Here is a 9,984-nt window from a genome sequence, read left to right as displayed (position 1 = left end):
TGAGTCACTTAAATCCCATGACTAGGCTGATCTTTATGTCAAATGAACCCAGGGATTATTGTGTATGCCTTTAATCTAGGAATGAGGGAAGCAGAGGCAAGCTGATCTCTGTGAGTTTGATGCCAGCCTAATCTAAATGATCAGTTAATTTTTTCGTTGTTGGTTTTTTGAGACAGGGTTTCTTGGTGTAGCTTTGGAGCCTGTCCTGCAACTCCGCTTGTGGACCAGGTTGGCATCACACTCACAGAGATCCACCTGTCTCTGCCTCCTGAGTGGTGGGATAAAAGGCATACGCCACATCACCAGGGATATCAGTTGATGTTTAAGTTGAAATACACTCCCCCCACCAAAGTCCTACATCTTGGGGGTTTCTGTAGACCTCATGTAGGCTGCCCTGGTGCTCTAGAAGTAAACAATTATGGCATTGAGTAAGTGATGTTCCTACTCATGATGTGAATTATCATTTCCAATTCCTAGTCTTCTCCTTTATACTAGTTTTTGATTCTGATTTTTGCTGGTTGTTCATATTTGTCCTTCCTCCCTTACTCCTTTCCTCTCTCCCTCCCTCCCTCCCTCCCTCCCTACCTCCCCTCCTTTCTTTCTTTCTTTCTTTCTTTCTTTCTTTCTTTCTTTCTTTCTTTCTTTCTTTCTTTCTTTCTTACTTTCTTTCTTCCTTCCTTCCTTTCTTCCTTTCTTCCTTCCTCTTTCCAGATACTTTATAATTGATTACAGACAAGGGCAATGGCTACTGAGGTTGGCCGATTCTGTTTAGTGTTTTTGTCACACCCAGTTCAGCTCTTGAACTTGGAGAGCTGGAGCTTGCAGCCCTTTGGACTCCTTTGCCCATACCCAAATACGGTGGGTAACCAACAACTGTAGTCAGTAAGTAACAATACCCATTTCACAGATGGCCCTCAGTTGTTTCAGCCATGGTCAGCTGCATGAGAGGAGGCAGTGAATAGGTTAGGAACTGGGTGATTCCTTTGCTTACTTTGAGGACCTGGAGAGTTGAACAAAGTCTATTTTCATTATAAAACCTTGGGCTGAGCCTTGGTGTTATTTCGGTTGTGATCTAACAGATAAAAGATCAATGTGCAGAGCTAAGCCACTAGTTAGTCATCGAGGCCAGGCACTAGTGGCACAAACCTTTAATCCCAGCACTTGGAAGGCAGAAGCAGACAGATCTCAGTGAGTTCAAGGCCAACCTGGGCTACACAAGATTGACCCAGTCTGGAAGAGAAACAGAGCCAGGCACTTGTGGCACACACACCTTTAATCCCAGCACAAGGAAGGTGGAGGCAGGAAGTGACATGGCTGGGGTGAGAAAGGAATACAAGGCAAGAGACAGGAGTCAGTCTCTTTCAGGCTGAGGCTCCCAAAGGGGTAAGATGTCTCTCTAGTGGCTGCTGCTCTGCTTCTCTGATTTTTCAGCTTTCACCCTGGTATCTGACTCTGGGTCTTTATTGACAAGACAATTAGGATTCCTGCTACACTGAGTCTTCAAGGTTCTTGTGGATCCCATCCCAGTGGGATGGATCCACCCACCTGAGCTGTATTTGGAACAGGATGGGGTCTGTGACAATGAGGGTGCTTTGGAGAGACTTGACACCCCAGACAGGAGAATTATGGCTTTAAATCCAACAAGAGCCGGTCAGAGTTGCTACACTGAGTTCTCCAGCATCACTTCAGCAGTGATCTTGCCCTGACAGTTCCCTGTGTGTGCAGAAAGGTTTCCCAAGTTGCCAGACATTAATACTGTATTTGTTTCCATGCTTCTCCAGGATATTGACTCCCAAAAGCCAGTCACAATGGGAAACCAAGCCCCACCAACACTCCAGCAGCTTGCAATAAAAGGGCTACTGAGGGAGGAGGCCTTGGCCATTTCTGCTCTGCAGGTGATGCCCTGGATGCTGCTCCCAGCAATGTTTGAGGTGGCCTTCAAGAACAGACAGACAAATGTCCTGAGGGCCATGGTCCCTATATGGCCATTCCCTTGCCTTCCTGTAGGAGCCCTGATAAAGACCCCCCACCTGGAAACTTTGAAGGCTCTGCTTGATGGACTAGATGCCTTTACTACACAGATGGCTTGCCCCAGGTAAACACCATCATCTGGGATGGAGGGAGGCTCTGTGTGTGCTGAGTGAGAACTAGAGGAGACCAGGAGTATTTGACCAAAGGGAAATTAGAGGATTCTGTTAGCATCAGCTTAGAAGATTCTAGAGGCTAGGGCCCAGTCTCAACCATCTCGGGAAATAATGGCAAATGAGGAGAAAAAAGATTAGATTAGACACGGCCACCTAGGAATACCCCAAGGAATACTTGTTCTGCAAAAATACAGGTGGAGTGAGTGACGCTGGGATTTAGGGGAATGAAATGGAAGGAAGTGAGAGAGGGCTGAGGATACCAGCATGGGAACGTTCCCTTTTGACAGAGCAGTAGGCTCTGGGCCTGATTTTACACATAGGGAGAAAGAACTATTTGGAAGGGATTCCTGAAGTGTGAGATGTGGTTTGAAGAAGCCTGTAAGATGAGTCTTGTCTGATTGCTGAGGATTCTAGTCATTTCTCCCACAGAAAGGGGAAAGTCAGAGTGCTGGATTTGATGACCACGGACACTCACTTCTGGAGCATATGGGCTGGAAACTATGAAGGAGACTGCTCTCAACAGGTCATGAGACATGAGCAGCCCATGGAGACATGTCATGACCCAGGGATGAAGAACAATTTGAAGGTGATAACTGACCTCAAACTTTTGGACAACGACACCAAAGATTATGCCACTCACTTGGTGCAGTGGGCCCAGCAGAGAAAAGGTTCCATTCATCTATGCTGTCTGAAGCTTCAGATTTGGGAATCATGCATCTCCAATGTCATAGAGATCTTAAAATCTGTAGATCTCCACTGTATAAGGGAGCTGCACCTGCGTGATTTGTGGATAGACGACATGGCTGCTTTTGGACCTTACCTGGGACAAATGAGAAACCTTCACACTCTAGTCCTAGAGGGCATCACCAATACCTTCAGGATGGATGAATCCCAAGGGCTGGAAGAGGAGTGGATAAGCACATTGCTCTCTCAGTTCCCCAAATTCCATTGCCTACAGCATCTCTATATACATGATATCTACCTTCTATTTGGCTGCATGAGAGAATGGCTCAGGTAAGGAAGGATAGAGAGGGTCCACCCGACCGGATAGAACCCACCTTGTTTTCTTGTAGGTGAGTAGGTTAGTACGCCAGTCCTTGATGGTCTGGCCACTGTAAACCTTGCATATCCTAGCACAGATGAGTTCTGTGCTAAGATACATGTGACCAGGCACCCGGATGGCTCTAATTGCTCATTTGAGAAAGGTTGTTGGGCATCCAGAAGGGACTGATGAATGGGAAATGTGTGACACTGGCATTGAAGTTGTGAGAACATGATATGGCAGTGTTGAGGAAAGGACTCTACAGGGAAACTCCTATGATGCTGCTGAAGCTTGTTTGGAAGAGGTAGTTCTTCCTACAATCACCATGCTTGCTCCCTCCCCTTTTAGGAAGATGACTGGTTTTCTACTGTGCCCTGAGCCTGGCCCATGCTGATACCCACAGGCCTCACACTAGAATGCTGTGATGTTTGTGAGCAGACCACCACGGGGGTTAACCTCCATGGGCAGAATGAATTTGTGAGAAGTGCCACCTGCTTCCTTATCATTTCTACCATTGTCTAAAACACCATGTGACAGAAACCCATCTCTGTTCTCTCTCACCAGGTCCCTGAAGAAGCCCTTGGAGACCCTATCCATTACTTACTGTGACCTCTCCCAGGCAGACTTGGATCATCTGCCCCAGTGCCTGAACCTTTCTGAGCTCCGGCATCTGCACCTGTGCTCTGTACTTTTAGATGAGGGGCTTGAACCACTTGGACTTCTCCTGGAAAGAGTCAAAGCCACTTTAGAAAGCCTAGAACTGGAGAAATGTTGGCTGGATGATTCACAATTCAGGATGCTCTTGCCTGCCCTGAGCCAATGCTCCCAGCTCACCAAGGTCAATTTCATTGATAATAATCTGTCTCTGCCTCTCCTGATGCAACTGTTTCACAACATAGACAAATTGAGCAAGCTGACCCAGGAGCTATACCCTGCACCTCTGGAATGCTATGATCACAGGGGCCTAGTACTTGTAGATCAGTTTGACCAACTTTGCCCCGAACTCTTAAGTATAATAATGAGAAAAAGAAAGCCCAGAAAAGTGACTTTTGCTACAAGAAAATGCTATAAATGTTTCAATCATTCTATCTATGACCTGGAGAGCAGGCATTGCCTGTGCTGGCAATAAATTGGGAAAGTTTACTGCTTGGTAGTGTTGTATTGTTTGTTGGTGTTCTGACAGATCAAGCTTGCTCTGAGACCAGGGGGCAGAGCTAGCCTTGGTTAAACATAGAGGCCAGTCAGTGGTGGCACACACCTTTAATCTCAGCACTTGGAAGCTCATTCCTTTAATTCCAGTACTTGGGAGGTGGGAGGTGTAGCCTGTCATCAAGAACTAAAGTCATCTCTGGCTATCTGACAAGATAGAAGCCAGCATGACTATATAAAAACCATTTCTTAGAACAGTTTTTTTTTAATGAGGAATGCTGTTTGTTGAAGGAGGGAAGGAGTCTTAAATACAGGCTTACAGCACAATGGGAGAACCCCGGAGGGCAGAAGTTTGCTACAGATGTTTTACAATCTTGCATCTAAGCTGTTAATGCCCATTATTTAGGATACACAAACAAGGAACTTATCTTAAGCATTCAGGAGGGTGGAACCTGGCAGGGAATTTGCATACAGAGGATATCAAGATCAAGGTCAGCAAGCAAGGCAACAGTTACCCAGTCCAGGGGCCAGGGCCCTACAGGTACCCCCTTTACAAAAAAAATGAGCTTCTGACTTAGGTTGTGTGGGAAGTCAGCAAGTCACTTTACCTGTCACGGAGACCCCTGCCCAGGCCACACAGGTACTCTGTCTTAGGTTGGTGAGCACCCCCAGGCATTACCCATCTCTGAATACTCATTATCATACAGGCTCAATCATGTGTGAGCTGCAGAGTTTACTGCTGCTGAAGATCTCAAAGTGGCACTGGGCTTGCAATCTGTGTGTTCGACACAGAAGAGACCAATAGAAGTCCTATCCCACCCATAGCCAGTAGGTTAAAGGCAGCTGAGCCATTCCATTCCTTAATGAGCCTTACTGCATATTGGAGTCCTTGTACTCAGAACAGTTTTCAATCTGTGTCATGGAAGGAAATGGTGCCCTTGGCTTTCTGACAGAAGAGGGTGTTTCTGTAAAGACCAGTCCAGCAGAGAGAACAGAAAAAAAGTCACCAATAAAAGGAGCTGAATCAGGCATTGGTGAACACACTGTTAATGCCAGCATCATGGATGCAGAAGCAAGCTGATCTACATAATACGGTTCAGAATAGGGCTGGAGAGATGGCTCAGAGGCTAAAAGCACTAGCTGCTTTTCCAGAGGTCCTGATTTCAATTCCCAGCAACCATATTGTGGCTCACAACCATCTCTAAGGAGATCTGGTACCCTCTTCTGGTGCCCAAGCATACATACAGGTGGAACACTTTATATATAACAAATAAATAAGTCTTTAAAAAAGAGTTTCAGAAAAGCCAGAACTACATTAAAACACCCTGTTTCAAAAACAGACTGGGGTTTGGATCAGATGCTGCCTCACATTTTTCACAACAGGAGACAAAAATAGGATTGTCACTTCTTCTAGGCAAAGAAACAAATTTTGAACCCCTTTACCTTTAGTGCTCCAAGAAAGAAGGGGGCTGATCTCTGTGTTCAGGGCCCACAGGGCTACATGGTGACCCCAGGTCATTTGTGTCTGCACAACGAGACCATGTCTTCATCAACATTTATGAGCTGGATGGTGGCTCAGGTGTTTAGAGTAGAGACTGCTCTTCTGAATACCCAACTAAAATTGTGAACATCCATATCATGTAGCTCAAAACCACCTGAAACTGAATACAAATGGATCCAATGCCTCTGGCCTCTGTGGGTAACTTTATCCCTATATACATTTCTCATCACAGACACATGCGTGTATATAGTTAAAAATAATAAAAGCAAATGTTTAAAAAGTGGGGAAAATGAAGTTTTCTTCACTTATTTAATAAACAAATAAATGTATTGCACAACATTAAATTAAATATTTATTCAGTAATTAGTTTGTATATTCACATCCCCAGCTACACCTTTAGAAGAAAAAAAATCTGTTAGTGGCGAGCATTGGTGAACACCTTTAATCCGGGACTCAGGAGGCAGAGGCAGGTGGATCCCTCTGAATTCAAAGCCAACCTGGTCTACAATGGATATTTCAGGACAGTTAGGGCAGTTACATAGAGAAATCCTGTAAAGAAAACTAAAAATTCATTGATATTCTTTTATTTTCAATGACACTACCTACATGTTATAGGTAAGCACTTTCCTACTGAACCATCTCCCTGGCCTTTCAAAATCTATTCGGTAATTAGTTGGAAGACTCATTCATGTATTCTTGCTGTTTGAGACAAGATTTCACTCTGTAGTGCAGGCTACCCTGAGATTCTAGGAGTAGACAGGTTGGATGCAAATACAAGGAAACCTGCCTGATTGACTCAGCCTACTGAGTGCTGAGTTACACATTAGCCTGTAACCAGTTGTTTCTACTGTCATGAGTAGGAAATGGACATGCATCCAGGGCTACCCACTAATTCACACTGTGAACCATGCCGCCTTTCAACTAGTGGTACTGAGCCTTTAGCTTTATAGTATTTCAACGAGCTTTACAAACAAAGTCTGAAACATTTGTGTTGGATAAGACAAGCAGGGATATGTGTCTGTCACCCTGAGGCAGGAATCATCCCTGAAGGTGGCCTGTGGGTAGTAAACTCAGTGGTCTCTGCATGGGGCGATCCACCTCCAGAAGGTCAGGCAGTGACTCAAGCCTATAGAATTATAAGATTTTTCATTGCTTTCTGTGATAGTTATTTTTGTTGGTTTGCTTGGTGGATTTTGTGTGTTTTCTTTTGTTATGAGACAGGCTATCAAGTGCCCCTGGCTAGCCTTGAACAAGCCATGTCCCTGGGGGTTGACTTGAACTTCAGGAGCTTCATGCCTTGCCTCCCTAATGTAGGAACTGCAAACATGGGCCACCATGAATCACCTGTGGGTAAATGTCTAAAAGACTTTGAAGTTACATACACCCTTCCCTAAAACTGGCTTCCAATGTTCATCAGATTCCTGAATCCCCACTCAGAACATCCACATTGTTTCCTAAACCAACTTTACTTCCATTTCATGGCATACCTAATTCTTCTGACTTCCTAAGGCTTCAGCCACATGTAGGTAATAACTTAGACACATGATGTAAAATACAATCATTCTTGTTTTGTTTGTTTTTTTCAGAAACAACGATGTGTCCATATGTTACTATGGCTGGGTTGGAATTCACTATGTCGAACATGCTGGGCTACAGGTCACACAAATTCACCTACCTCTGCAGGGACAAAGGCCTATGCCACCACTCCCACAAAAAATAAAACTTTAAAAATTATTTTCAAAGCCCAGACATATTAATCTGAAGTGAGTCATGGGGGAAAACAAAACAAACATACAAACAAATAAACAAACAACACTCTAGGCTTCTTCTACATATTTTAAATATTTATTTTATCTTCTGTGTATGTGCATCACGTTCATGCAGTGCCTGGAAAGGTCATAACAGGTGTCTGGTCCCTTGGAACTGGAGTTACAGAGGGTTGTGAGTCACCACATGGTTATTGGGAACCTAACTTAGGTCTCTGAAAAGAACAAGTGCTTTTGACTTCTCAGCTGTTTATCCAGCCACCTTCTGTTGACATTTCTATTTTTTTTTCACAACATAATAGGTGGCCCTGGAAACATACATACAAATGACACTATACAGATGTAGCAGGGTATATTGAGGAATATTTATATATGTACATATACATATATGCATGCAATACCATTTAATGAAAAAGGAGATCATGCTTTTGAACATCAATGAGAAATATACAGCAGGGTTTTTAAGGCAGAAATGTTTAATTATATTAAAATCTCAAAAGAAAATTTATATAATTGGTGAAGGTCATTCACAATTATGTTTTATGGAATTCAGCATCCATTCACAATATTGAATCATGGGATCATTAAATATGTTTATTTGGTATCATCTTGTAGAACTGAAGAAGCCTGGACAGCTCTCCAAGGGTCCTGGTAGCAAATGTCTGTTAAGTATGCTGCACAGCTTGGAGCTGTAGCTACAGGAGAATGAGTCTGTTCCTGTGTCTCCACCAGGTAATAGAAACAGTGACAGCAGAAGTCCAGAGTAATGAGTGGAGGAAGCTGGGCAGGTCTCCAGAGCCTTTGCCTGGCTGGTTCGAGTTACTGTGTGGAGACCCAGCACTGGAGAGAATAAATATGTAGAAGACACAGCAGAGCAGGGAACAGCTGACATGGGAGCTGCCTGAGAAAAGCTGACTCTGGGTTGGGTCTTTTGTGTCTCCTGACACTTCTGTTCTACTCACCGGAGGGAGAAGCTTCAAGTGCTCGACCTGAGGAATGTGCACCACGATTTCTGGGATGGATGGGCTAAAAGAGAGAGGATGGAGAGTGCTCAGCAGAGGCTGTGTGTGAAAAGCAAAGAACAAAGCGCCTTCCTAGATATTCATGGGTGTGGCATTTGAAGGTGGTCAAGACCTTTGACTTGGGTTTAATCAGAATGAACACCAAGCATATTTGTTGTAGTGGGCCCAGGAGAGAAGAGGTTCCCTGCAGCTGTGCTGTATGAAAATGCAGATTTGGAGTAGACGCCAGCCCACCATCCAGGGAGCAGCATGTAATGGCACACAGAGATGAAGGGTAAGTCTCTACTGCTGAAGATGTACTTCAGACACGGGGCCTAGAGGAACCAAGCTGTATCTAACCTGAAGACTTCCTCCAAAGAGATTAGCTTTTATGGTACCAGAAGATTCCATGCAAGATTGTGAAGGAGGGAAGGAAGCAACCAACAGTTATATGCAGCTATGATGACTACAAACCACAGCAATGACTACCATGGCATGAGAACCAGAAGGCTACAGCAGTGGCACAAATATCTTGGTGGTAATCGGCATCCCTCTTAGTGGCTTAAGACTGGCTCAACAGGGGCTGGAGAGATGGCTCAGAGGTTAAGAGCACTGACTGCTGCTCTTCCAGAGGTCCTGAGTTCAATTCCCAGCAACCACATGGTGGCTCACAACCATCTGAAATGAGATCTGGTGCCCTCTTCTGGCCTGCAGTCATACATGCTGTATACATAATAAATATATAAATCTTAAAAAAACTGGCTCAACAAGAAGGAAATGGTCTTCCCCACAGAAGAGCCTCCCAAGTGGTTACCTATTAGCTCCTCAGCTAGTAGTAAGAGTTCATAACCATCTTCTCATCTCTATTTTGGGATTTTATCTGACTGGAACTAATACAGATATTATGTATATTATAACAACTGCTATGAGATCATATGTACAGTTGCCCTGAAGTACCTGGAAAATAAACTTTCCTTGATGTTATTTGTCAAAAAAAAAAAAAAAGAAAATGCAGATTTGGGGATGGTCCCTGTACACTTCCAGGAAGGTCTTGAAGATTTTCCAGATGGATTGTGTCAAAGAGTTGCATACAGGGTGGAGCCTTTCCACACTGACTTGTTTCATACCTTGCCTTGACCAGATGAGAAATCTTCTCAAGCTCTTTCTAACACTACTCCATGAGAACCTCTTCAGTCTTATAAATACACTAACAGACACAGAGGAGAAGATAGTCACCAAGTTCATTTCTCAGTTCTCCAAACTCAACTGTCTCTAGCATCTCTACCTGGTTGGCACCTAATTTCTCAGTGGCTACATGATTCAGTTGATCAGGTAAGGAAGAAGGGAGAGTTCCTTCTGCTATCACAGCAAACATTCCTGT

The 9,984-nt window shown here is 44.2% G+C and overlaps 1 protein-coding gene across 1 annotated transcript; it reads left to right on the top strand.

The window, feature by feature from the left end:
- The first annotated feature begins 1,808 nt into the window (after positions 1-1,808).
- Positions 1,809-4,257, top strand: LOC143271756 (oogenesin-1-like). Its single transcript, XM_076563629.1, is given in 4 exon segments — positions 1,809-2,095; positions 2,574-3,158; positions 3,751-4,202; positions 4,205-4,257. Coding segments are annotated over 4 exon segments (1,377 nt in total).
- The last annotated feature ends 5,727 nt before the right edge of the window (positions 4,258-9,984 follow it).

The sequence above is a fragment of the Peromyscus maniculatus genome, chromosome 2, assembly GCF_049852395.1.
Source record: "Peromyscus maniculatus bairdii isolate BWxNUB_F1_BW_parent chromosome 2, HU_Pman_BW_mat_3.1, whole genome shotgun sequence".
NCBI classification, from domain to species: Eukaryota; Metazoa; Chordata; class Mammalia; order Rodentia; family Cricetidae; genus Peromyscus; species Peromyscus maniculatus.
The sequence above is the reverse complement of the archived record's forward strand: the minus strand, read 5'-3'. Positions and strand labels throughout refer to the sequence as shown.